Genomic DNA, 26,601 nt, shown 5'->3' on the forward strand with positions numbered 1-26,601 from the left:
CCTTTTCGTCAATCTCTTACAACTAACATTTAAAACTTTGTATTTTTTGAACACGGGTTTAGTCCAAAACAGAACAGAACTGCCTGTGGGTGGATCCACTTTCGTACGAAATGTGCAGGCTTCTGTTTCGTATTCAAAACCAGATAAAAGCTCTGAAAATTCCACCGTAGATTTATTGTTAGAAAGTTGAAATGCTGTGACTCAGCCTGTGAGAACACATATCAGTTTATAACTCTTGCCGAATTATGCCATTTGAATCATTTTAATTGTTTTGTTGATGTACCCGAGACTAGGAGACAAATGTCGAGATAGGATTTCACATTTATTCGAAGCTCAAAATTTCGTAGTTCATTCTTTATGTCACACATTCGTTTTGCACTGTTGCAGACACTTTCCGAAATGGTCATCTATACCGTATATGATATAGGTATGTACCTAAATCAGCCAGCTTTGAGCTTATCATCAAACTTACCATTTGATATTCACATTAGAGTATATTCCAGATTTAGTTTCGATTCACTCGGGCTGATTGGTGAAGAGATGCTGCCGGAGGCAGCAGCAGCCGGTAATTTCTGCGCTTCTAGCAGAAATCTGGTCCATTCATCGTGTTGCCTCCTGGCTACTACCGAGAGCAAAGAAACACGTCTACGGTCGACACTAGCTAGGACACCGCCATTAAAATGTTGATTGCATGTGCCAACACTAACCTCAAATGGCAACTCCAAAGCACAGCATCACCTTCATCTGAGGGGCGAAACAGATCACCAGTGAAGCAACATTTGCCAGCGAGTAGAAACCAACAGGATTCGGTCATAATTGTTCGACACTCAGCAAAATGTGCCACAAAGACACGACTTTCGTATTTACATCTACGTACGGAAACGGACGTACGTAGATAGATGCGTACGGGGCTCAGGATTCAGGACATCTTCGCTCTCGACTCGAAAATGGGGCTTCGTCCGATGTGTGCTATGAATTTTGTGCTATCAGCAAATTCCGACATGTTTGTGGTCGGTTCGAATTCTGCTGGGAGATAACGTTTGCATTTTCTGTTTAATATGCACACATCGGTCGGTATCCATCGGCACTGTACACTGTGTGCACTCAATGAGTTGGTTAAATTTTAAATTGATTGCCATTGTGAACTTGGAATGGCTTTTATTCGTCTGCTGGTGGCTGCTTTTCCTCCCATAAAGGTAGGGAAACTGTGGGACTGTTTGCATTTCGGGTTCTGCCGTTGCTGTCGCTAGTTTGTATTTTTCATTAGCCTTTGTTAAACCAATTTCGGGCTAATTTAGCTTACAAAATAAACATGCTTTCGGACTTTCAACGCCGGTTTTACCGATGAAGAATGATAATATCCACCAGTTAAAATGTTTATGAAATGTATTGTTGGTTTAAACCTGATTTAAGTTTATCATCACAATTTCCAAATCGATTTCTTATAGTAATAAAAAGAAAATTTCTCTTGTGTTGTGCACTGAAAGTTTTTCGACAAACGGAAAATCGCGCATTATTTTTATACACATAACAATGTTTACGGTGAAATCCATATAAGTTATTGTTGTTGCAGTTGAAAACCGTAATAATCGTAATGATCGCACATTGATGCGCTATACAGTGCACCACATGCGACGTAGTTGCGACACACAGAACAAGAATAAAACCGAATGTCGCGAGTCGATTATTACGGTTTTCAACGGCAACAACAATACATAACCAATGAATGTGCCTTTGTTGGACAGACAGTCAAACTCCTAGATGATAGCAAAACCGTAAATTCGTTCTAGTCCTGAAGCTTCGTCAGAGTAATAACAACAAGCCAGTTGGACGGAACGAAAACCAGCCCACTATGGGCCAGAAATTGAAATTTCGGGACAAATATATTTGCGGTTTAAAGACGTGTCTCAGGTCAATGTAGTCTACGGCAACTTTTTGAATGAAAAAATGATGCATCTTTTGAAGAGGTCGTCCAATATTTACGTGTTAGTTTAACAACAATTTAAGTAATAACTTTTTGAGTAAATTTTTTTTCACCTTTTTGGTATCTGAATATTAAAGATAAACCAATTTCAAGTATTTTTTCTGAAGATATCAAACTTCTACCTGTTACCCATTTTCAGCAATAGACCTTTGTTTATAAACGACCCCTTAAATCACATTTCTTCTTGTAACATGGTTATTTCAACAGACAGCTCAATGTGATGTTCTAGACAACATTTTGCACATAAAAGAGGAATATTTTTGCTGGAGACTGTTTTGCTTTTTCTGCATTAATTAATAAGATATAACTGTTTTTAGGCTAAAAACTGGATGAAAAATGTGTATTTTTTCAAGGGTGGTGTCTTCGGAGAAGTAAAATAATAAAATATAGCGCATCTTCCTGCACTATTAGGGTGACCATGAATTAACCTATTAGGGTGATATAAACTTTTGTTTTCTTAAATAATTTAAAAAAAAAGTTTTTTTCTCCAAAAGTTGCAGAAAATACTAAAATAAGGATCTTTGCTGAATAAAGTAACTATCTATCTCTTACCGGTTACGAAATAAAAGGATGTGTTAAAAAGAGCGCTTAAACATCAATTACAGTCAATAACTTGGCACACGATTATTTTATTGCTTTCAAATGTTCTACAAAGTTATTCAGTATGTTGAAATACATACTTTCTGTGAAGACTATTTGACACCAGGACGCATATTTATTAAGTTATAAAATGAATGAAAAAAAAATCCGCACTATTTCCAGGTATTACCAGCCATGGTATTCCCAGGTATTCTCTGAAATACACATTTGGGCAGATAGCTTTAATAATTCCCTACAAATTGGTATGCAAACTAATTGCAGATACTTGCAGATGGCTAAGATATTCGGATTTTTCATCAGACGGTTTTTAACCTAAAATCAGTTATATCTTATTAATTAATGCATATAAAGGAAAACAGTCTTCAGCAAAAATATTCCTCTTTTATGTGCAAAATATTTTCTAGAACATCACATTGAGCTGTCTGTGGAAATAGACTTGTTACAAGAAGAAATGTGTTTTGAGGGGTCGTTTATAAACAAAGGTCTATTGCTGAAAATGGGTAAAAGGTAGAAGTTTCAAATCTTCACAAAAATTACTTGAAATTGGTTTATCTTTAATATTTTGAAACCAAAAAGGTAAAAAAAAGTTCACTCAAAAAGTTACTACTTAAATTGTTGTTTAAGTAACGCTTAAATATTGGATGACCCCTTCAAAATATGCATCAATCTTTTATTCAAAAAGTTGCCGAAGACCACTATGAGCTGAGACATGCTGTTTAACCGCAGATATTTTTGTCCCGAAATTTTAATTTCTGGCCCATAGTGCAGCCCACTGGTGAAGGCTGAATAATTGATATGAATGTGGCGTAAATACTAGAAGAATGTAACAGTTTTGTAATCTGTATTTTTGTACCGTTTAAAAAATTGTAATTCGCAAATTTGACTGCTGACAAATACCTAAATAGCACAATTTAATGGTAATAAATATTTACAGGCGTCAGACGATAGCTGAAGAGTAGTAGGCTGAAACGTTACGCGATATATTCATCAGTTTCATTATTTCACCAAAAATTTTCAACTAAACCGGAAGATAGAGACAGACAGACAGACAGACAGACAGACAGACAGACAGACAGACAGACAGACAGACAGACAGACAGACAGACAGACAGACAGACAGACAGACAGACAGACAGACAGACAGACAGACAGACAGACAGACAGACAGACAGACAGACAGACAGACAGACAGACAGACAGACAGACAGACAGACAGACAGACAGACAGACAGACAGACAGACAGACAGACAGACAGACAGACAGACAGACAGACAGACAGACAGACAGACAGACAGACAGACAGACAGACAGACAGACAGACAGACAGACAGACAGACAGACAGACAGACAGACAGACAGACAGACAGACAGACAGACAGACAGACAGACAGACAGACAGACAGACAGACAGACAGACAGACAGACAGACAGACAGACAGACAGACAGACAGACAGACAGACAGACAGACAGACAGACAGACAGACAGACAGACAGACAGACAGACAGACAGACAGACAGACAGACAGACAGACAGACAGACAGACAGACAGACAGACAGACAGACAGACAGACAGACAGACAGACAGACAGACAGACAGACAGACAGACAGACAGACAGACAGACAGACAGACAGACAGACAGACAGACAGACAGACAGACAGACAGACAGACAGACAGACAGACAGACAGACAGACAGACAGACAGACAGACAGACAGACAGACAGACAGACAGACAGACAGACAGACAGACAGACAGACAGACAGACAGACAGACAGACAGACAGACAGACAGACAGACAGACAGACAGACAGACAGACAGACAGACAGACAGACAGACAGACAGACAGACAGACAGACAGACAGACAGACAGACAGACAGACAGACAGACAGACAGACAGACAGACAGACAGACAGACAGACAGACAGACAGACAGACAGACAGACAGACAGACAGACAGACAGACAGACAGACAGACAGACAGACAGACAGACAGACAGACAGACAGACAGACAGACAGACAGACAGACAGACAGACAGACAGACAGACAGACAGACAGACAGACAGACAGACAGACAGACAGACAGACAGACAGACAGACAGACAGACAGACAGACAGACAGACAGACAGACAGACAGACAGACAGACAGACAGACAGACAGACAGACAGACAGACAGACAGACAGACAGACAGACAGACAGACAGACAGACAGACAGACAGACAGACAGACAGACAGACAGACAGACAGACAGACAGACAGACAGACAGACAGACAGACAGACAGACAGACAGACAGACAGACAGACAGACAGACAGACAGACAGACAGACAGACAGACAGACAGACAGACAGACAGACAGACAGACAGACAGACAGACAGACAGACAGACAGACAGACAGACAGACAGACAGACAGACAGACAGACAGACAGACAGACAGACAGACAGACAGACAGACAGACAGACAGACAGACAGACAGACAGACAGACAGACAGACAGACAGACAGACAGACAGACAGACAGACAGACAGACAGACAGACAGACAGACAGACAGACAGACAGACAGACAGACAGACAGACAGACAGACAGACAGACAGACAGACAGACAGACAGACAGACAGACAGACAGACAGACAGACAGACAGACAGACAGACAGACAGACAGACAGACAGACAGACAGACAGACAGACAGACAGACAGACAGACAGACAGACAGACAGACAGACAGACAGACAGACAGACAGACAGACAGACAGACAGACAGACAGACAGACAGACAGACAGACAGACAGACAGACAGACAGACAGACAGACAGACAGACAGACAGACAGACAGACAGACAGACAGACAGACAGACAGACAGACAGACAGACAGACAGACAGACAGACAGACAGACAGACAGACAGACAGACAGACAGACAGACAGACAGACAGACAGACAGACAGACAGACAGACAGACAGACAGACAGACAGACAGACAGACAGACAGACAGACAGACAGACAGACAGACAGACAGACAGACAGACAGACAGACAGACAGACAGACAGACAGACAGACAGACAGACAGACAGACAGACAGACAGACAGACAGACAGACAGACAGACAGACAGACAGACAGACAGACAGACAGACAGACAGACAGACAGACAGACAGACAGACAGACAGACAGACAGACAGACAGACAGACAGACAGACAGACAGACAGACAGACAGACAGACAGACAGACAGACAGACAGACAGACAGACAGACAGACAGACAGACAGACAGACAGACAGACAGACAGACAGACAGACAGACAGACAGACAGACAGACAGACAGACAGACAGACAGACAGACAGACAGACAGACAGACAGACAGACAGACAGACAGACAGACAGACAGACAGACAGACAGACAGACAGACAGACAGACAGACAGACAGACAGACAGACAGACAGACAGACAGACAGACAGACAGACAGACAGACAGACAGACAGACAGACAGACAGACAGACAGACAGACAGACAGACAGACAGACAGACAGACAGACAGACAGACAGACAGACAGACAGACAGACAGACAGACAGACAGACAGACAGACAGACAGACAGACAGACAGACAGACAGACAGACAGACAGACAGACAGACAGACAGACAGACAGACAGACAGACAGACAGACAGACAGACAGACAGACAGACAGACAGACAGACAGACAGACAGACAGACAGACAGACAGACAGACAGACAGACAGACAGACAGACAGACAGACAGACAGACAGACAGACAGACAGACAGACAGACAGACAGACAGACAGACAGACAGACAGACAGACAGACAGACAGACAGACAGACAGACAGTAAGCAGTTAGTAAGCTTTTGGCATATTTATATCATTCTACAGGCTATTTTCTCTCGAAAATTTGGGTAGAAGTAGTTTAGAATGTTTTGTTTACACTGTATTTTTATCACGGTCGGTTTTTCGAAAACTGGAAAAACTGACGTCACTCATAACGAAACGTCGCGAATTTATTTTGCGCGAGCACATGGAAGATTGATGTTCCGGAGCAGAAAAGGAAGCAGAAACTTACTCTAGCTTCGTGTCATTATTCAAAGGGTGTCCTAGATTGGTACGAAGCCAACGGGGTTACTTTCGTACCCAACGATATGAATGCCCCCAACGCACCGGAAAAAAATACTGGGCTATTAGCAAGCAGGCACTACGGAAGCATCCTAAAGAGGTCAAATCTGAGGAAAACATGAAGACAAAGTGGGTTTCCGTACAGAACAAGCTGCAGCCAGATATTGTACAGAACCTTATACATGGATTTAAGCGTAAGGTGCGAGCATACGGTTATGGTTTTGAAGTTGAATGAAATAAATTTGCCAAAAGTTTACTAATGGGTTATATTTTATTGTCTGAAAGTTTGAAAAAAATCAGTCAATTAGGTAATTTTCTACAGCGTTTCTTTCGTGGAGCAATTTGATGTGGGTCACCCTTTAGTCCTGAATAAATTATTCATGAAACGTGTGTGCAGTTATAGAAATTAGTTACAATCTATGTAACATCGCTCGGTGAGGTAAACTTGCAATCATGTGGTAACAATGTTAAAAAAGTTTTAATAAAACTCCATTCGAAGGAAATCGAGATAGCACATAGATACAATCAGTTTGCGGTTTGTCGAGCTTCAGTTAGCAAAATATGCATCTCCACAAAATTTGTCAATTAACCCTTTATTTTTCCTACAAACTAAAGCCCCCCTCGAGAATAAACTCCCGCACCTCATTTACCTATTTTCGAAATCAAAAATAACTGATCAATCTAATCACTAAAACCCGTGCACACCCCAAACTACTACGCGGTCGAGCGCGCAAATATTCATTGGCGAGGAAGGCAACAACAACATTTGATTGAATCGATAACTGGTAATTGATTTACGGCCAGATATGCTGATACTGATGCACTTTCTATGCCCCACCACGTAAATAATTATTCTCGTTTCGGCATGCCGGCTGCCGTGCAGAAACCGGGATATAAATTGATGAAGTGCTATGCAGATTGTGGTTCGACGCGTTGTCTGTCCGCCTTCATCTGCAACCGATTGCTTATCGGTAATTTCATTCCCTAACAGTCACAAACAGTGGAGGAGTCCATTAGGGTAAAATTGATCAATTGGTGCTTAGTTTCAGGATAGGATCAGAAAACTTTTCCGAAAGCTAATTTACTCAATCGCTGACCTATTTTACCCTAAAGGAATTAGTCGTCAAGCGCGGAATATATATGCGATTGCATCGGTTTGCATGTGGTTTATTTGCCACCCTATGCTCCCACCTGCCCCGCTATTCGTGATTACGAAATTAGTTGAATCTGTTTACCGATTGGTGATGGATTAAAAACGTGGAAAATCCAATTGCTCGCCGGATTGATTCTGCGTTGGAAAGCAATCAGTTTGCACTGATCCCATGCACTGACGAGTGAAATGCTTTGTATGGTTTACAGATTACGTTCGCTGGAGCGTCGGTAATATGTATATGCCTGCAAGGATGGAAGTAATTTTCCAAATGCAGGTTGCATCAGAAAATTGAACTGAATGAAAAGCATTCTGTTCTGTTCAGCATATGCTGCTATCTTCAAACAATACGCAACCGGTGTGATCCTTTTGTTTTACGTAGATTAAACGCATTTATAACAGCTCCAGGATTAGTACCTAATAAACCACATAACGTTCTTCAGCTTAGTGAAACCGAGCGTTAGAAGGCGCTGTACGGAGGAGGAAATTTAATTTTCTTCCTTCCTTGATCCGTTCTATGATTTTATTTGTTCCTTTGCTTTGAAAATGAATTGAATATACGCTTACGGAAATATTCTGATTGAGGCACTTCGAACAGAATGCATATGTCTGATGAATGGTTTGAATTATAATAAGATATTTCAAATGTTGCCTTTCAAATCAAATGATTTCCGTAAATACTTACCGGCAGCAGTTTACACAATAATGCTCATGTTCAAGCAACGTAAAAGTTTAAATCTAAAAGATAAGCTTTAGTAGCACATAAAATTCATTGTCCTGCATTATTCACCTATAATTATGGCTCTTTGAGTCATTGCAGCAATGTGCGTCTGTGCAGTTGGTTTGTAATTTCAACGGTTGAGTGGGTGTTGGCCGGACGGTTTTTTACGCTACTGGTATTCGGGCTAATGTTATAAAATCATTGACCGCAGTTACTGGTCAGTAACCGAAAGTCTTTAAAAAAATTATTAGCTTTTCGGTATGATGTTAAATCAGGAACGTTGACAATAGTCCGTAGTGAAAAGATTACAAATGGTGATCAATATACTTAGTTACTTACTTACTTACTTCTAACAACATAGGGGTGGCTCTGCCTTATGGAGAATTCCTCTTCACTGTACTCGGTCCTGGCAACTCGTCGCCAATTCGTTGAGTGTTTCGACACACGCAAGTCGGTTTCAACCTGGTCGAACTATCTAGCACGTTGGGCCCCTATATTCCTGGTGCCAATGCGTTCCTTGAAAAAAAAAAACGAATTTCATTGCACAGTCGTCCGGCATCCTTGCTACGTGGTCGGTCCACCGTAGTCTTCCAACTTTTGCCAGGTTTACGATAGGAAACTTTCCAAGTAGTACCTGCCACTTCTGATGTATACGCCTACGCCACTCTTCGCTTTTCGTTTGTACTCCGCCAAAAATAGCTCGTAACGTTTTGTTCAAATACGCCAAATGTACGTATGTCTTCCGTAAGCAGAGATACTGTCTCAAGTCCGTAGTTGACCACCGGTCGGATTAGCGTTTTGTATATCGTCATGTTTGTGCGACGGCGCATGCTCCTTCATATTGCGGAGCGAAAAGTTGGCTCGATTTCCAGCTTGAATGCGTCGTTGAATCTCCTTACTCCTAGTATTGTCGGTGGCGATCAGAGATCCTAAGTATATGAACTCGTCAACCACTTCCAGTTCATCACCGTCAAGAGTCACTGTCTATGGGCGGCAAACGTTGTTTTCTCTGGAGCCTCTTCCTATCATATATTTGGTTTTCGACGCATTGATTTGTAGCCAAATCTTCCTAGCCTCCGTTTTTTGACTAGCGTAGATGGTTTCTAGAAATGCTGTCGAAATCGTCTGCGAACGTTAGGAGTTGGCTACCCTTGTTGAAGGCGGTTCAACTCATTTCGTTGCCCGCTCTCCGGATCGCACCATCGATAGCGATGTTGAATACCATGCAGGACAGTCCATCTCCTTGCCGCATCTACTCCCTCTGTGTGATTTGTATTGACTAAAGAGTACCCTCGAAATATGCACTCGCTTAAGGATAGCTTTGATCAGCTGCGTCAGTTTGTCCGGAAAACCGATCTCGCTCATTATCTACCATAACTGTTCGCGCTAGACTGTATCGTATGCTGCCTTGAAATCCACGAAAATATGATGCATGGGCACGTTGTACTTCTGAAATTTCTGGAGGATTTGTCGGAGCTTGGGCCTACATACCTGATACTGCCCTACGATCTCTATTGCAATTGGGGATTGATGACGTAACAAGATCTGGGAGAGTACCTTTTAGGCGACGTTGAGCAGCGCAGTGTAGCGGTGATTATAGTAATCGAGCCGATCACCCTACTTATAGACGGGACAATTTTGGTAGTCTCTCCTCCTCCCATTACTATCAATTTATCCTACGTAGTGTCTTTGATCGTAGTTCTTTACCAATTTGAGTTCTAGGAGGAGTCGATCCTTTCCGGCGGCTCTATTATTCTCCAGCTGGTCGATTTCCGTTATTGTCATTTGTAGGCACTTCTAGGTTAATTTCGGTTCCGTCTTCTTCTCTTCTATCGTAATTGAGATGCTCATTGAAGAACTGCTTCCACCTGTCGACCATCTCGCTCTCGTGCTCGTTCCGACACATCCCAAGTAACAATTGGGGTTCATTACACTCTTATGATGGCATTTAAGACCAAAATTGATCTTGAAGATCACGATAAGAGTGCAATAAAACCTACACTGTTGGTTGGGATATTATCCAACTAACAATTTAAGTTTTATTACCCCCTTATAATGGCCTTTATGATCAAAATTGGTCATGAAAACCGCAATAAGAGTATATCTTTTGCGAGATTGGTTCACCTTCTCATAGAAGTTGCGCACTTTGTCATAGAAGTTGTTCATTAGTCGGGAATAGTTGTTCTAGCTCTTCACGATCTCTGTTCTTCTATTGGTGCATATGCTCGTCGATATTTGCCAAAATTCTCTCTTGTGGCAGTGCTTAGATAGTTTTTCCAAAATCTTTTTTTTTCTCTCCATCGCTTGTTGGCATTTCCCATCAAACCAGTTATTTCGTGTACTTCTGCAGTGCCACGATGCCGAACTTTCGGGGTTCCAGCAGCACTTTGTCGTCACCAACGAAATCCAGCGATCTGCAGTTCCAGATACCAAGCATCCATTCCATGTTCTTATTTCGTCGCCTTTGCCCATGCCGAATGTTCCGAATCAAATTTCCTTGACTGTTTGTAGTAGAGACGGGTTTAGCTGTGTTGCCTTTCCAGGGCCACACTACCGAGTTTTGTGATGGGGCTGCCATCTTAGGTGTAGTGCTGAGACAACACATTTCTTAATTCAGCTAGCCGCTCCGGATCAGACGCGGTCGTGTACCGCTCTGAATCTGGAGTAAAACCCTGCACTTGGTTGAGGAATCGCCTAGCTATCAAGACCCGCTCCTGAAACGGGAATAGACGCTTAAGCCTGGTAAGGCTGATTCTCGTTGCTATACTGAGCGTTCGCATGAGTTCCTGCTTCCCTGTTGGCGCATAACTTTGCCAAAGTTCTTTGACAACAGGTTCGTCAATCACATGGTGCAAACAGCGGGTAGCCATCTACTGCAAAACTCACGGCTCGGTTAGTACTAATCTGTTAGAATTTACCTCAATGTGTATTTCGCAAATGGAAGACTCTGGTCGATGTTATTTATACAGATTTCAAAGCGGCATTTGATCGAATTGATCATACAATTCTCTTACGAAAACTTTCTCGGCTTGGTGCTCATATCTCAGTGCAGTAAGTGGTAGAGTATTGCGTGTAAAACTCGGATCCAGTGTTTTGTCGGTGTTCACTAATAAGTCTGGCGTTCCTCAAGGTAGTAACATGGGACCGTTATTTTTCTGGCTGTTCTTTAACGATTTCTTTTTCCCGCTGGGTATTAATGAACGCTGACAACCTGAAATTGTTTGTTCCAATGCAAATCATAGACGACTGCCGCCGCTTACACGACTTGCTTGATATGTTTGGTGAATGGTGCAAACTGACTGACTGACTCATTGTTAACATTGCCAAATGCGAGGATGAACCAGTGATGCCAGGTAAACTTATAAAATCAAACTTTTGATTTAAAAGAAAGTTTGACCAACATTTGTTCTTCATTCAAAGGTTTGTACGTATAGGTTCGTCAGGTTTGCAGAAAAGTGAAGAAGGTTAAATTTTTATCGCATAGGTATTGTTATTGATTGTATTTGAAGGAAATTAATACTTGTTTGAATCAAACCAGATCATGATACATTTGAAATTTTTTCTATATTATTGAAGACCGCAGACTTTCGTCATTCGTTTTACCTTTGTTATAGTATATATTACCTTTGTTATAGCATATAACAAAAGTTTAGAAATTGGTCGAAAAACACGAAATTGATCCGAGGCCCGGAGGGCCGAATCACATATACCAATCGATAGAGCTCGACGAACTGAGCAATGTCTGTGTGTGTGTATGTGTGTGTGCAGCTCATTTTCTATCGCCTGTTTCTCGGATATGGCTGAACCGATTTATGCGCCATTAGTCTCATTTGAAAGGTATTATTGCCTAGTATATCACTATTGAATTGCTTCGTGGTCCGATGTTTCGTTTAAAAGTTATAAGCAAAAATGTGAAAACTACGTGACACGATTTTATCCGGAACCACGCAACCGATTTCAATGATCTTAGTACCAAATGAAAGCTCTTGCTAAATTATAAAAATTTTCAGGAAGTTTTATTGAAAACAAATAAGTAGTATAAAAGTTATGCTTAAAAACGTGTTTTGACAAGGTAATAATTATCGCCTGTTTCTCAGAGATGACCAAGACGATTTATGCGCTATTAGTCTCATTTGAAAGGTAATATAGCCGGATAGATCACTATTGAATGGTTTTTTGATTGGACTTTTAGTTTGAAAGTTATGAGCATTTGAAGTTACACGTTAATATTTACAATACTTTATAGCGATTTTAACCATGATAATGTATCTAGTTTCAATTGTTTTAGTATTAAATGAGAGGTCTTAACACTGCAAATGTATTCATCAAATTTCATAAGGATTGGTTGAATGAAAAAGAATGTTGTGATTGAGAATTCTAACAGCTGGTACAATCTGGATCTCCTGCGTCTTAAACGTAAGAGGGACAAATGGTACAAGAAGTTCCGTAGAACTAACAGTAGCTATCATTGGTACAAGTATACGGAAATGCGAAATACATATTCACAATCTCTGATCAAGACACGGAGCGAATATTTACAGAGGAAAATTGACCATCATAAAAACAACAGCAAAGAGCTATGGAAAATACTCAAATCATTGTTGAAACCCAGCGATTGCAAAGCGCGATCCATAACCTTTAACGGCACATTAGAATTTTCGGAAAGAGAAATCGCATCTAGGTTCAATGATTATTTTATCGATAGTATTTCAGCGATTAATCAGTCTATTGAATTGGTTGATGAGCCTGAAGAACTCAAGCAACCTTTCAATACTGACTGTACGTTTAGCCGATTTCGTCCAATCACGATAGAAGAGTTGAGAGATATTTGTTTTTCAATGGAAAAAACGGCTGGAATAGATAATGTTAACGCTAGAGTTATTCAAGATTGCTTTGATGTCATTGGACACGACCTTCTTGGCCTAATCAATGAATCGTTGCAGACTGGGCACGTGCCTCAAGTTTGGAAGGAATCCTTAGTAGTTCCTATACAAAAAGTTGCTGGTACGATTAAAGCCGAAGAGTTTCGTCCCATCAATATGTTACACACACTAGAAAAAGTTTTGGAACTTGCTGTGAAAGGCCAACTGTTGAGTTATCTTAATTCTAATGATTTGCTAATACCAGAACAATCAGGATATCGGGAAAGTCATTCTTGTGAAACTGCATTAAATCTGGTGTTGGCGAAATGGAAAGAAAACATTGAGCGTAAAGATGCTATCGTTGCTGTGTTTCTGGATCTAAAACGCGCGTTTGAAACAATATCTAGGCCCTTGTTATTGCAAAGTATTAAGCGCTTTGGAATGGTGGGGACTGTTTACAAATGGTTTGAGAGCTATTTGTGTGACAGGACTCAGAGGACTATTTTCAATAATTTTATTTCTGACCCCGTGGGTAATACTCTTGGAGTGCCCCAAGGGAGTGTCTTAGGGCCTATTTTATTTATTATGTATATCAATGACATGAGACGAGTGTTACGTTTTTGTGATATTAACCTTTTTGCCGATGATACTGTACTATTTATTGCAGCTAAGAAACTCGATAATGTTACAGCACACTTGAATGAGGATTTACGTTCGCTGAGCAGATGGTTGAAATTCAAACAACTAAAGCTAAACATCAGTAAGACTAAATTTATGGTAGTCTCGCGAAACCGCGTAAATGAAGATGTCTCTGTGGAAATTGATGGTGAGACAATTGAACGCGTACGAGAAATCAAGTATCTTGGCGTTATTATTGATGATAAACTAAAGTTCGATGTACACATTGACAATGTCATCAAGAAAATTGCCAAGAAATACGGAATTCTCTGTCGTTTGAAGAAAGATTTGAACACTTTTAGTAAGATTCATCTCTATAAATCAATCATCTCTCCACACTTGGACTTTTGCGCTTCCATTTTGTTCTTGGCAACTGAAACACAAATATCGAGATTACAGCGCTTGCAAAATAAAGTAATGCGGTTGATTTTAAGATGCAATAGATTCACTCCCTCGGCGCTAATGCTGGATGCTTTGCAGTGGTTATCGGTAAAGCAGCGCATTGTATTCTTGACGTTGGTGTTCATTTTTAAAATAGTGAATGGATTGCTGCCTCGATATTTGTGTAATCGAATTGTAAGAGGGAGTGATATTCATAGATATAACACTAGAAGCGCCTTAGAAATTAGAACACCAAATTTTATATCATGTGCTTCACAGAATTCATTGTTTTTTAAAGGTATTAATTTATTCAATTCGATGCCTACTCACATTAAACGTGCGACAACGCTGACCGAGTTCAAAAGGCAATGTATTTCACACGTCAAAGCTGTGTTTTGAACAGCTTTAAATTTTGTTTTGGTATTTCATGTTTTAGCCTGACGAAGTTTATAAAACGGATAATTTTGCATGGACACCAATATAGCTTTTTAGTAATTATTGAAGAGAGTAAAAACTATTATGTTCGTCTAGATGATGATGATGGATTTTGTAATTGTTGTTAGTAGTTAAAAAAAAAAAGAGTAGTCTACGAAGGTTTGAGCTTCGCGCGCGGTGCACAGATATAAAGGACTGAATGCTTTGGTTGATTGTTGATTGTTGACTGTGTTGGCAATTTACAATTATTTAAAAGACTTTTCAGCTGTCAAGTTGTACTCGTCAGATTATTCAGGAAGATTAGAACATTTCTGAAGGCTATTAGGGGTAGAATTTCCTAGCTGGTCAAGGTTCTTTTCGGGTGGGAAATTGCTTTGACTGCCCTGGGTGGGAATATCCTTATAAATTTAATGCTTGGTAAGCAGTTTGACTTATGCTTTGCTTGCTGTTAACGGCGGGAATGGCTTCGTCTGGACTGCTTAGCTCAGCAACGGATTACACTGGATGTTAGCTTAAAGTAAATGTTGAATATCCCTTGTTCGCTGAAAGTTGTGTAATGATTGTACTGGGTATTCTAGCTTGAATGACTTGAGAGTTTAATTGTTCGTAGTCATGCTAGTGTTAGCCATTAGAAATTTGCTAAAGGAATTTGTATCTGTGTGAAAAAAAAACCAGTCCGTTTTTTTTTGTTTTCCTGGTTTATTTTTATAATAATTATCATATAGATAAATCGTCTACCTCAAACCTCCGTAGGGGTAAGAGGTGGGCCCATCATCATCATCATCATTGGTTCTACTGGTCAAAAGATATTTAAAAATGATTGATGAAATTTATTCAAGAAAACCTTATTGACCAAACCTTTAATGGGACCAAACCTCAAAAACAGAATAATATAGCAAAAATGTGTAATTTTTCAACGGGTGTTTCTTTGCAGCAGTTAATTAATAAAATATAGCACATTTTCTTACACTTTTAGGGTGACCGTGAATCCGCTTAAAAGGGTGACACAAATTTTTATTTTTGAAAAACGTCCAAAAAATAGCGCCTTCACAAAAATTGTAGAACACACTAAAATAAGCAACTTTGTTGCAAATAGTAACTATCTATCTCTTACTGGTTGTGAAATTTATTGATTTGTTTAAAGAAACCAGTTTAAATTCAAGCAAAGCAAAGTCATGGGTGTAAACGTCCTTCAGAACTTGACCCTTCTTTATCGACAGACTTCGCAGCCGGTTATTAGAGTACAGGAAAATTACGGGCTAGGGCAAAGATCCTATAAACTCCGTAACGGCACCGATCAGTCGAGATTCGAACATACGACGATTGGCTTGTTAGGCTAGCATTGTACCCCGAGACTAACAGCCACTTTAAAATCAGTTCTGCTCAAAAATTCTGTACACGATGTTTTCATTGCTTTCATATGTTCTATAAAGTTATTTAGTAGGTTAAAATACACACTGAAGATTGTTTATCGCTAGGATGCATATGGATGATAACTAGCAGAGCATTAACAAACAGTTGAATTAAGTTCCGAAGACGTGTCGATTTCTGTATGATCATTTCTAGCTCAAAACGCTAAAAAAAGTCATTTTTACTCGACTATTTTCGATTGGAATTGGAATTTGAATGTGAAAATAGTTTCTTTCTAAACCTAATATTTGACGAGCAACATTTCAAAAGGTCCAATGTGCAAATGAGAGATTCTCTTTGCATCTCGTCTCTTAGGTTTATTACGGCGGCATAAATGCACCTGAATGCGTCTATTTTGCATGAAACGGTTACTGGTGTTATTGGAAAGCTTATCCTTTAGAATAATTGAGTTGAAATGTATTTACGCCACCGTAATAAGCATAAGAGAGGAAACGCAAAGAGAATCTCTCATTTGCACATTGGACCTTTTGACATGTTGGTCGAGATTTCCATGTTTATCTGTAAGTAAAAAATAAAAAGGTTTGACAAAAAGGATCTTTTTTAAAAAAGGGGGTACTACCACTAATCGTATCAATCGGCACCAAAATTAAGATTTTTGCTTTCTGACCTAAAATGAACAATCTGACAAAATTTGGTTCACATCCGATTACACGGTTATCGGATACTTTGCATGTGTTGACTCTAATAGATAATTTTTGGATTTCACATCTGAATAACTTGAGAACGGCTGGGCCTAAGAAACAGTTTATATAAGAATTAAGTTCAAAGTGATACGTATATAATTTGATTCTGTCAGTTTTATGAAAATTACAAATTCAAATACAAAGCAAAAATAATATTTGAGCTGGAAATGCCCATATCAAATGACATATAAGATGGTATAACAAAGGTTCCTTTCACCACAAGGTGGATTTAATCGGGTTTTTTGTCTATGTTTTTCCGTATTTCATCTTTCATTTTTCGTCGTTAGGTTATTTCAAATTTTGTCTATAATTTTTCGTTTTTTTTTGTTTTGGCGACACTTAGCGCCTTTTCCTGTCATCTTCTTGCCGTTTTTACCTTTGTTATACTATATAACAAAGGTTTAGAAATTGGTCGAAAAACACGAAATTGATCCAAGGCCCGGAGGGCCGAGTCACATATACCAATCGATAGGGTTCGACGAACTGAGCAATGTCTGTGTGTGTGTGTGTGTGTGTGTATGTATGTGTGTATGTGTGTATGTGTGTATGTGTGTTCGCTCCGAATTTTCTATCGCCTGTTACTCGGAGATGGCTGAACCGATTCGACCGCTATTACTTTTGTTTGAAAGGTATTATTGCCTAGTATATCACTATTGAATGGTTTCGTGGTCTGACTTTTCGTTTGAAAGTTATAAGCAAAAATGTGAAAACTACGTGCCACGGTTTTCTCCGGAACCACGCAACCAATTTTAACGATCTTAGTACCAAACGAAAGCTCTTACTATTACTAAACATTTTGCCAAGTTTTATTGAAAGCGGACAAGCAGTTTAAAAGTTAGCCTTGAAAAACCTGTTTTGACTAGGTACAAATGAACGCCTGTTTCTCAGAGATGACCAAACCGATTTACGCGCTATTAGTTTCGTTTGGTAGGTAATTTAGCCGGATAGATCACTATTCAATGGTTTTTTGATTGGACGTTTAATTTCAAAGTTATGAGCAATCCAATATTCCACACCAAAATTAACAATAATTTATAATGATTGTAACCAAGATAATTTACGTAATTTCAATTATTTTAATATCAAACGAGAGGTTTTCATACTACGAATATATATGCAAAATTTCATAAGAATTGGTTTTACCGGTCAAAAGATATTAACCCTCGAACACACGCGCCAACTTTTACAACACGGTTACTTACGCGCACAATAGCCCAAAACCAAAGAAAACGTGCGCACTAGAGTCTTGACTGGGAAAACTAGGTGTTAAGTTTATCGAACCTTTGAAAGAGTTTCTTAAAATTGAAAGCTCTATCGTCTGGTAGAATTTGAATTTTGATTAATCCCCCTAAAAGTGAAATAAAAAAATTATTTTCCTTCAGTTTCAATACAACACATTGATGTGTTCTGCAAACTTTTAGAGCATATTATTACAAGAAATTTTGCTTAAGACAGTAACCTTCTATCTCTTCAGTGAAGATGGAAAAATCTTATTTATTGTATATGAATTTGTAAAATCAGTTTTTCTATTCTAACTATTTTTGTTGTATGACTTTTTCATGTATTACAAAGTTGTACAAATAATAAAGATACACAACTTTGCTGAATTTAGTACACCTTTATGTTTGCTTGTTTAGGAACTGTAGAACTTTAATTATAAAAAATAACCTGATTTTGACCCCGAATTACTCGACTACTAGCAGACGGATACATCTTAAACATTTTACATTTGCTGGTAGTTTTGCTGCATACAGACACCATTTTTCCATATGAAGAAACGAGAGAAAATTCCAGTTGGGGTCAATTGCGGTACACCTCACATGCTGCTTGCTTCGTTTCTGTGATGTCGGTTTGTGCTAATCTTGTTTCCTAACAATTTAAAGTATTAATGCAATGAATAATTCTGACATTTTGCTCATAACAAGGTTACTGAAGAATATACGATAGTATATACGTAATATACGATTTGTAACTTTATAACAATATGGCATTCAAAAACCTACACATGTTGTACAAAATACGACAGCGTGAGTAACCGAAAGTTAAAATTGATGAAATTTATTCAAGAAAACTTTATTGTTGTGAATCAAATAGAATGGCATTACAGGAAATCGTGCATAGTTCAAAAACTTATAAACTAGACCTTTGCTACGCAATGTATATGTTAAAGAATAATATTTCATCTTACAACTTACTTTTACTTGCACTTACCCTCATTAGTAACAACTTACTCAGCAATTTCATGAGAAAAAGAACTATCAAAATTTATAAGTGCTTCTATTTGGTTCAAATTTTGTAAACTTATTCAATTTCCAAAAATTTCATGTAAACCAAACGTGTCGATTTCTATCTCAAATAGCAAGTAAGACCGTATAACAAAGGTTCCTTTCACCACTAGGTGGATTAAATCAGGTTTTTTGTTTGAAATTGATTATGGTCACTTTAACAGCTTGGATCATTCGTGATTTCTGTGGAACTATAATTTTAACCAGAGTCTTCGGCGTGAGAGGCGTGAATACTAACCACTATACCGTGTTAACTCCTTGTTTTTTTGTTGTCTTTTTAACGTTTCTTTGTCATTTTTCCTTATGTTTAACATCTAGTATTCTAGTATGCTGCCATCGTCTTTTTGTCTCTTTTCAGCGATTTTTTGTCATTTTTCATTGCTTTTTGTTGCGTTTTTGGTTTGATGCCGTCTTCATTAGTGTTTTTTGTCATAGCTTGTCACTGTTTTGCTGACTTTTGGTTGTCTTTCCAAAACCTTCAGCCAAAGATTGTATCTATTCATTGTCTTTTCGTCGTTTGTATTGCTGTTTTTAGGCATTTTTGTTGCTGTTTTTAACGTTTTTTGGCGTCTTTTAACCGTATTTTTGCCGTCTTTCGTCTTTTCGCCAACTTGTCTTCACTTCTTCGTCATATCTTTTCGCTGGCATTATACTGCCTATTTGTCGTTTATTTGCTATCGTTTTATCGTTCTTTCATCGTCTTTTTGTCACCTTATCGTTGTCTGTTCGTCATATTACCGATGCTTTTTCGGAACCGTCTTTTTGTCATCTCTTTGCTATATTTTCTACATATTAGTCGCCTCATTGTCATTACTCTGTTGTGTATTTATTGTCTTTTGATGATCCTTTTGCCATCTTTCCATCATATTTTTGTTTTTTTTTCTCTATTTTGCTACCTTTTCTTCATTTTTTATTGTCATCTTTTCATCATCTTTCGTCATGTTTGTTGCCAAGACAACAAAAATGTTGTATTTTCTTGTCTTTTCGTTGTTCTTTTGTCGTCTTCGCCATCTTTTCGTAGTATTTTTTGCATGATATATCGCCTGATTGACACTTTTTTTAATTTCTCTTTCCCATTTTTTTCGTGTTTTTATCGTAGTTTTGGCAGTCTTTCCGTCGACTTTTTATAGTTTTTGCCATCATTTTATCACCGTTCATTGACTTTGTATCACATTCCGCTGTCAAAGTCAACATTCCGCTGTCTTTCGCCTTCTCTTTGTCGTCTTTTCATCTTTTCATCGATTTCTGAAGGTTTGAGTGTCCAAGAGTTTTCATTTATAGCGTAAAAAGAGCATATTGAACATTGATACATATAGAACATGGATTTATTCTACCTGCTTGGTTATAAAGAACAACCTTATTCGCTTGATTTTGAAGTTCTGTCGCAGTACAGAAATCATACTAACGAATTCCCAAAATGTGGGGTACAGTAGAAATGAAAATATTTTGCCATTTTGCCGTACTCCAACCACGGGAATATTGTTAATACTATAATTGCAAATATCATTACGATCAGAAAGCGAAAGCAGCGAAGTGAAGAATGTCATACCATTGACCTATATAATGATCAAAATTTCTATCTGCCGTCAAAGTGAAAACGCTAGTTCTTATTGACAGCATGACAGCTTAAAAGGAAATCTTCCATGTTTAATACATTAAAGTAAATAATTCTGTTAACTTCTTTCTGTTAGAAAGAATAAAGTTACGCATTTCAATGCATGTAGCGCACTCGTGCTATTTGTCACTTAATGAAACTTTCAATGAAAATCCGTAGATTTGAACAGTTGATCCGTACGTCCGTAGAAAATTCCTAAATCCGTAGAACTACGGATAAATCCGTAGACCTGGCATACCTGGGATAAACCCTACTATCCATGCTCAATTTCCTATCATTACAACGACCATAAGGGCCTGCCAGTTGGCTTAGAGGTACGATGCTGGTCTAACAATCCAGTCGTCGTGGGTTCGAATCCCGGCTGGAAGAGGCAGTTAGAGTCATTATAATCGTAGCACTAGCCCCGAAATTGTTCTGTATTCTACCAGCTGGCTGCGAAATCTGTTGAATTAAACATAAGGTCAAGTTTCGATAACGGAATGTAGCACCTAGGCTTTGCTTTGCTTTTCAACGACCATTGCGATCAACGGGATTACTGTAAGCACTGTTTCACCGGATTGCGTTCGGTTACTACGAGCCAATTACATAATGCAAAAGGATTTTTTTGAAGGCGGAGGAACTGTTCAATTTCGGTGGAACAACACACATTATTGTGTGTTTATGCACAAGCTACGTGGTTTTATTTCCATTTAACTTAAATGTTATTCATGTAGACAAATTCAAGGCCAGATAAATTATCCCAAATAAATGTAAATGTTAAATAATTAGTTGTACTCAGCTGTGGAGAGTTTGATATTATTTGGTCAAAAACCTCTTCAAACGTAGATTAGTCCGTGACACACGTGCATGATTTCACTACACGTCTGTCACCGCATCGAACCAATTGGGCCGCAGTGTGTGCGGCTGAGTTAGGAGTACCGCAAGGCAGTCATTTGGGACCACATTTAGTTCATTTTGACGATGAATAATTTAGGATGAATTCTGCAATTGACAATACCCATATTTTTGGTAGTGGATAACCACAAAATACGCTACTAATACTATTTGCTAAACATGAATTAAACATTTATTCCAGTTGAATAGTTTTCTGTTATCTGCAGATGGAATGTTCCACGGTATTCGGTTCTTTAGTAATAATAATTCATCACACACAGGCAGGACAACCACAAATGGGGCAGCAGCGCTAACATATCCACAGCAAAAGCCTCGTTTGTGGTTCACAGTCCGTAAAAAACACTAGAAACGGTTTATTGCAAGCTTTATTGCCGGGAATTTTAATATTCACCATTTAAATGACGTGTGAAATCTAACCCCACAGAATCGATCACCGCAGGGACAATGTGGATAGCACACTAAATTGTACACGATCCGAGTCCAAAGCTTGGTTACAATTATTTATTGCTACACTCACTCTGGCTCTGGCTGATCCGAACGCAACAATTGACTTAATCCGCGTGGGGTTTTTCACATAAAGCGTATATTTTATTGTTCCGAACATCCTCGCTCGTGGCTGTGCCACGCAAAACGATTAATTAGATGTATTTGAAAATGAATGAAATTCATTGAACATTTTTCAGCATTCGTAGTGGGTAAATCTTTTGTTCCGGGTGAACACTGTTAAAAATTAAAAAAAAATTCTCAGTCAGCAGATACAATTTGAGAACGAAAACTAGAATTCGCAGAAAATCATTTTTTTGATGGTGAGCCGGTTGATCAATCCCTTTCGGATGCAATTCCAATGATACGCACATCGGAAGCCTGCAACTGGTGCTGTCGTGTGTGTCAGCCACTGCCATTGGTAGGTACGTAGCTGTATCTGATAGGTAGTCGACAACGGGATAGGTAGTTGAAATTATGCACGATTGTGTAACTGCGTGGTGATCCAATTTGAGCCACGTAAAAATGCAATTTGAAGAGTTTCGAACCCGTCGAGTGCGAGACTGCAATGCAGCAACACGACCAGCAGAGTCGCTTGGTTGGTGCATTGCACTGCTATGTGTGTGACGCTTGTGGTGGGCTGAAATTACGTATGTAAAAATATTCTAAAACCAAATCCTTTCGGCTGTCAGCGAGTGGCCATATGGCGCGAAGCAGTGAATCGATATGTTCGCTTGAACTCACCGCTTGAATTTTAGTCCCGCAATGGATGCAAGGCTGATGTGAAGGAGATTGACGGAACAGTTGGGTGGAATTAAAAACAAAGTTTATGAATCATTTAGATTTACATGTAGATTGTTCACTACATATAATAATAGTCTTATTTTAATACATTAATTTTTTTTCAGTTGAAACCCCGCGATTCACATTTAAATCATTCAAATAACAGTCAAATTTCTCGTCCAAAATATCCACCGCTTCACGGGGACTAAACTTCCCTACCCCAACCTAATGAATTCGATGGTGGCAGAACACCAGTCCAGTGCCAGTCCTAATCGGAACTAAGTACTGTCGGAAATTTCAACGTCGACCGGCAATGGCAGACCACTATTATCCAGTCGAAAGTGCACATTTTCAATCGTCCAAATTCAATAACATTGCGTCAAATGACAGACACCCAACCTTCGACTTTCGACTCTTCCCGGGCGTGTTCGAAACCAACGAACGCTCTAAATTGATACCCCGTGCAACTTACCTGGCCCTAAAACCTACCGAACCGGGCTGCATCGTAGCCGTGACCGGTTCCGGGTGCCGGCGCTCGAAATCCGATCGGAGAGTCAGTCAGGAGCTCGCCCTCTGTGTACTGCGTCCGCTAGTCACTGCTGCTGTGGTAACCTCTCGGCGGAAATCACCACAATGTGGCTCACGTTACACTAAAATAAATTACCGCTTCCGAATTACGTGCGAATGGGCGCTAATAGATTTACGAGTTTTAAAAACGTTCGCCACCGGGTGGCCAAAATACTTTTACGAACGGTTCCACAGCCAGCAGTGGCTATGGAAAAGGGCGAATGAATGGATTATTTTTTTTAGTTTGCTCTTGTTTGCTCCTGTAGCTTAGAACGGGGAGGATTGGAATTTAATTTGTTCGGGGTATTAATTGACGGTTTTCATGCAGGAATTTGCCTCCTGTCGAGCGAATTTATCGGTATTAGAGTTTGATTACGTTTTTTGGAATATTATTATTTACGTATTCCAAATATGAACGGAAGCATGGAACCATTATTTATCTTTCTTCTATTGACTGGCGAACTGTGCTGAATATTTACCAACCGCTACGGCCCGTTAGGGCTAGCCACGAATGAAAAACCTGAGAAATTCAACCGACAATGAACTAAAACCAATTTATTCCGCCTCGCTTCTCTCAGATTTCAGTGAAACTTTGTACGTAAGCTGGATGAAGAGCAACGTTTCGGTACTATATTCTGTTTTCGGAATGTTTAAATTTAACATGATAAATAATTGTACACATCTTATGAAAAATTGTTCAGACAATTTATATTGGATTGGAACGTTTGAATTGAAATTGAAAGTTTGAATAACCTTCGCAACATTTTTCAGCATTTATTCCTACTCACCAACCGCACTCGATGCGGTCCAGTCAGTTTCAATGTTATTTCATACTTATGTCGAAAGTCGGAAAACTTCAAATTGGTTTGCAGCTCGAATTGCTGCAAAATTCTCAGCAACATAATACGCATCGAATTGATCGCATATCGACTACCGATGCAGTTCCGAAGACCCCCACTGAACGGCAGATATGCATACGGATGCCGCTTTTCGCATTCTTCCGGCCGGAAGCGCTCCGGATCGAAACGTTCCGGGTCGGGGCCCCAGAAATCCTTACGGCGATGCAGTGCGTAAAAATGCATTCCCAAAATTTGTCCCTTCGGGATGCGGACTCCATCCAGAACGATCTCCTGCGAAGTTTCTCGTCCGGCCAGCGGGACGGCCGGGCATAGGCGAAGAACCTCTTTGATTACCATTTCGGTGTACTCGAGCTGCTTGAGCGTGTCACAGTTGATATCCACCGACGGCGAGTGGAATGTCTCGTTCATTTCGGCAAAGACTTTTGCTTGCACTTCCGGATACATTGCGAGGAAAAGACAGGTGTAAGCCACGGTCAAAGCTGAAGTGTCATGGGCCTAAGAGAAATCAATGATGTTAAGAGATACTTTAAACACAAATAATTGATAATACTTACAGCAGTCATCATAGTGTAGAGTTGATCTGAGATTTCATGATCGGAGAAGGGCTGATTATCCTGCTTTCGCATGGTAAGCACTTCATCCAGGAAGTTGAGTGACTTCGATTTAAATTCATCGTCCTCGGTTATGGTGCCAGCCTCGGCTTCCAACTCCTTACGTCTTTCGATAATAATCTACATTGAAGCAAGGTTACATTGATTGTTACAACAGTTTGACGGAATTGTTTAAAAATATTTTTACCTTGTCTGTGAAGTTATTACAATAGTCTCTCGAACTTTTCTCGGCTTTATAAGAACTGCTCATTCGATAAAATATACCCAAATACTGGTTAGCATTCAGAATTCTTTCTCCAATAAGATTTTGAATACTACAAAATGAGTGTTAGGATTGTTTCAGTTTTTATGGGAAAAACGGCATTCATTACTTACATTTCCAGATTCCGTATATATTCCCGTTGGCCGGGAAGCTCGTGCGCGTTGCGTCCCATGGTCGTGCTGAACACCATTTCCAGTGTGCATTCGCCGACAAACTTCATGATGTCCACTTCGGTCTTCCCGTCGGCCAGGGGACTTAGCTTTGCCACCATCCTACTGGCACGGAAATCCATTATCGGCATGAAGCTGGTCAACATCCGCGTGTTGAAGGTGGGATTGAGTAGCTTTCGTACGCGGCGCCATTTTTCACCGGCTGGTGGAGAAGTGATTGATTCAGTTATTGTTTTTGAGAAATATGTACCTATATAGGTCTTGAAAAATCGTGCTGGATGCACGAAACCAGCGTACTATTTTGGAGGCGATATACATACTGCAGATTTATTCGTAAATAATTCACATTCATAAGTATTTTTATACGATGAGATTCGATCCAACATGATTAGTTCCATAATTCTTTTCAATTCTTTGATGAAAATCGTATGTAAATCAGTTGTCATCATTTTGTACGAATGCATATAAAAGCATTCACGGTCAATCCTTTGATGCTCTCTAGTTTTCCTAGCATGCGATCCCGTGCACCAAAGTCGAGAGAATCCAAATCAGGCGAAGAAGCAGGCCCAAGAAATAAAATCCGGAAATTGTCCTCTCATGAAGCTTGCGCAGCTTTCGCCTTGTGAGACGGTGCAGAATGTTGTTGGAAGCAGTATGGTGCATTCTTGTAGTATTTTTTGACGATGGGAAGCAAACGGTTCTTCAAAATATTATCCATGTAAGATTTAGTGTTGATTTAACACCAGGTTCAATGGGTAGCAATGGAACCTTCAAATTTTTAGAGAAACATCACCCAAAATCACCCTGGAAACATTTTCTAGCCTTTCATCAGCCAGTTTGTCACGAGGTATAACAGAAAGATGTGCTGCATACATCCGATTATTTTGTGACGATCCTGTAGCAGGATCATTTTTTCGCCCAAAAACAGACTTTACCAATCACCTTTCCGCTTAAGCAGTTGCCGACATTTATCGACTCTTGCAACCTTCCGCTTTACA

The 26,601-nt window shown here is 39.5% G+C and overlaps 1 protein-coding gene across 1 annotated transcript in view; it reads right to left on the reverse strand.

Moving 5' to 3' along the window:
- Nucleotides 1-24,467: 24,467 nt before the first annotated feature.
- The window catches only part of LOC128739390 (probable cytochrome P450 4d14), a 278,111-nt gene continuing 275,977 nt past the window's right edge, over nucleotides 24,468-26,601 (reverse strand). Inside the window, exons 5-8 of the mRNA XM_053834873.1 lie at nucleotides 25,547-25,805; nucleotides 25,359-25,485; nucleotides 25,115-25,291; nucleotides 24,468-25,055 (exon numbers count right to left, since the gene is read on the reverse strand). Of these exons, the coding sequence (XP_053690848.1) occupies nucleotides 24,468-25,055; nucleotides 25,115-25,291; nucleotides 25,359-25,485; nucleotides 25,547-25,805 (1,151 nt within the window). The remainder of the gene's footprint in view (nucleotides 25,056-25,114; nucleotides 25,292-25,358; nucleotides 25,486-25,546; nucleotides 25,806-26,601) is intronic.

This window comes from Sabethes cyaneus, chromosome 3 (genome assembly GCF_943734655.1).
Source record: "Sabethes cyaneus chromosome 3, idSabCyanKW18_F2, whole genome shotgun sequence".
Classification (NCBI taxonomy): domain Eukaryota; kingdom Metazoa; phylum Arthropoda; class Insecta; order Diptera; family Culicidae; genus Sabethes; species Sabethes cyaneus.